Source organism: Pinus tabuliformis, chromosome 7 (assembly GCF_031772625.1).
Source record: "Pinus tabuliformis cultivar Carrire ecotype Pingquan chromosome 7, CPIR1, whole genome shotgun sequence".
NCBI classification, from domain to species: domain Eukaryota; kingdom Viridiplantae; phylum Streptophyta; class Pinopsida; order Pinales; family Pinaceae; genus Pinus; species Pinus tabuliformis.
The window spans coordinates 488,256,733-488,257,663 of record NC_142293.1 but is presented as its reverse complement, the minus strand read 5'-3'; the positions used below and the strand labels follow the sequence as shown (position 1 = coordinate 488,257,663).

Sequence of the window (931 nt, the reverse complement as noted above, 5' to 3'; positions counted from 1 at the left end):
CAACGTAATAATCTCGAAATGATTCATTATTATTTTTGGCGGTGACGTTAATGAAAAGCAATTATCTTGAATGGTTGAAGATATCTTTTGCAATAAAGTTAAGAATCTTGAACAGTTCAAGATGATCTCGGGCAATAAAGTCAAGGTTGACGCATTCTTTTTTAAACGTCCGTTGCAATCAACACTGGAATCAGGAACAACAATTAACGTGCCCAGTAGGAATGATGGGATGTTTGAATTGATGCGATGCATATCCACTTCGTTGTCTGAGCATTTTGATTTGACGGATTCGAGGAAAATTTCAAGGAGCTGCCTCATTTCTTAAGGTTGTGCATCGGTTTGTTTGGAAGCGCAGGAGGAGAGGAGAAATGGGTGAGCAAATGAGCATGGCAAACTGCTCGGGCGTTATTCCGCAGGCTTATGGACGGATCAAGGGCAGAGCAGATTACCGTTACCAGGAGCTCGGCCATGAGGAAGAGAATGGCTACAGGGAAAATAGCAGAAGGAGACGACAACGAAATAGGGTTTCTAAAGTACGGCTGCTTTTCCCCAACAAAATACTGAAAGCGGTGAAGAATGCGTATGTGAACGTGATGTTTTCCGTGGCGGAGAAGAGGAACGTCAGCTCTGCTGTGGGGTGGAACCACCAGGTTCAAAATAAGGAATCCGGTGGGAAAGCAGTTGGGGTGAGTGGGGATCTGAAATTTCGGTATCTGCAATATCTGAGAGAGCGCGGGAGATGGGATGATGGCGCTGACAGCCCCTCCATGTATATTTCTTAATTCTGCGTTTTCACTATAGGTGTTGGTTCTGGTTGAAGATATCTAATGGAAAAGCAAATATGTAATGTAAAAGCTTTTTCCGTCTCTTATATTTGCGAAGAGCTGTTAGTACTGGAATATGTTTCGATGGTAATGTCTTTTACTTGTTA

At 43.0% G+C, this 931-nt stretch overlaps 1 protein-coding gene across 1 annotated transcript; it reads left to right on the top strand.

Moving 5' to 3' along the window:
* Positions 1–229: 229 nt before the first annotated feature.
* On the top strand, positions 230–931 carry LOC149248154 (uncharacterized). Its single transcript, XM_089456010.1, has one exon. It carries the CDS (start codon positions 369–371, stop codon positions 780–782), a length of 414 nt encoding a protein of 137 aa, XP_089312136.1. The 5' UTR covers positions 230–368; the 3' UTR covers positions 783–931.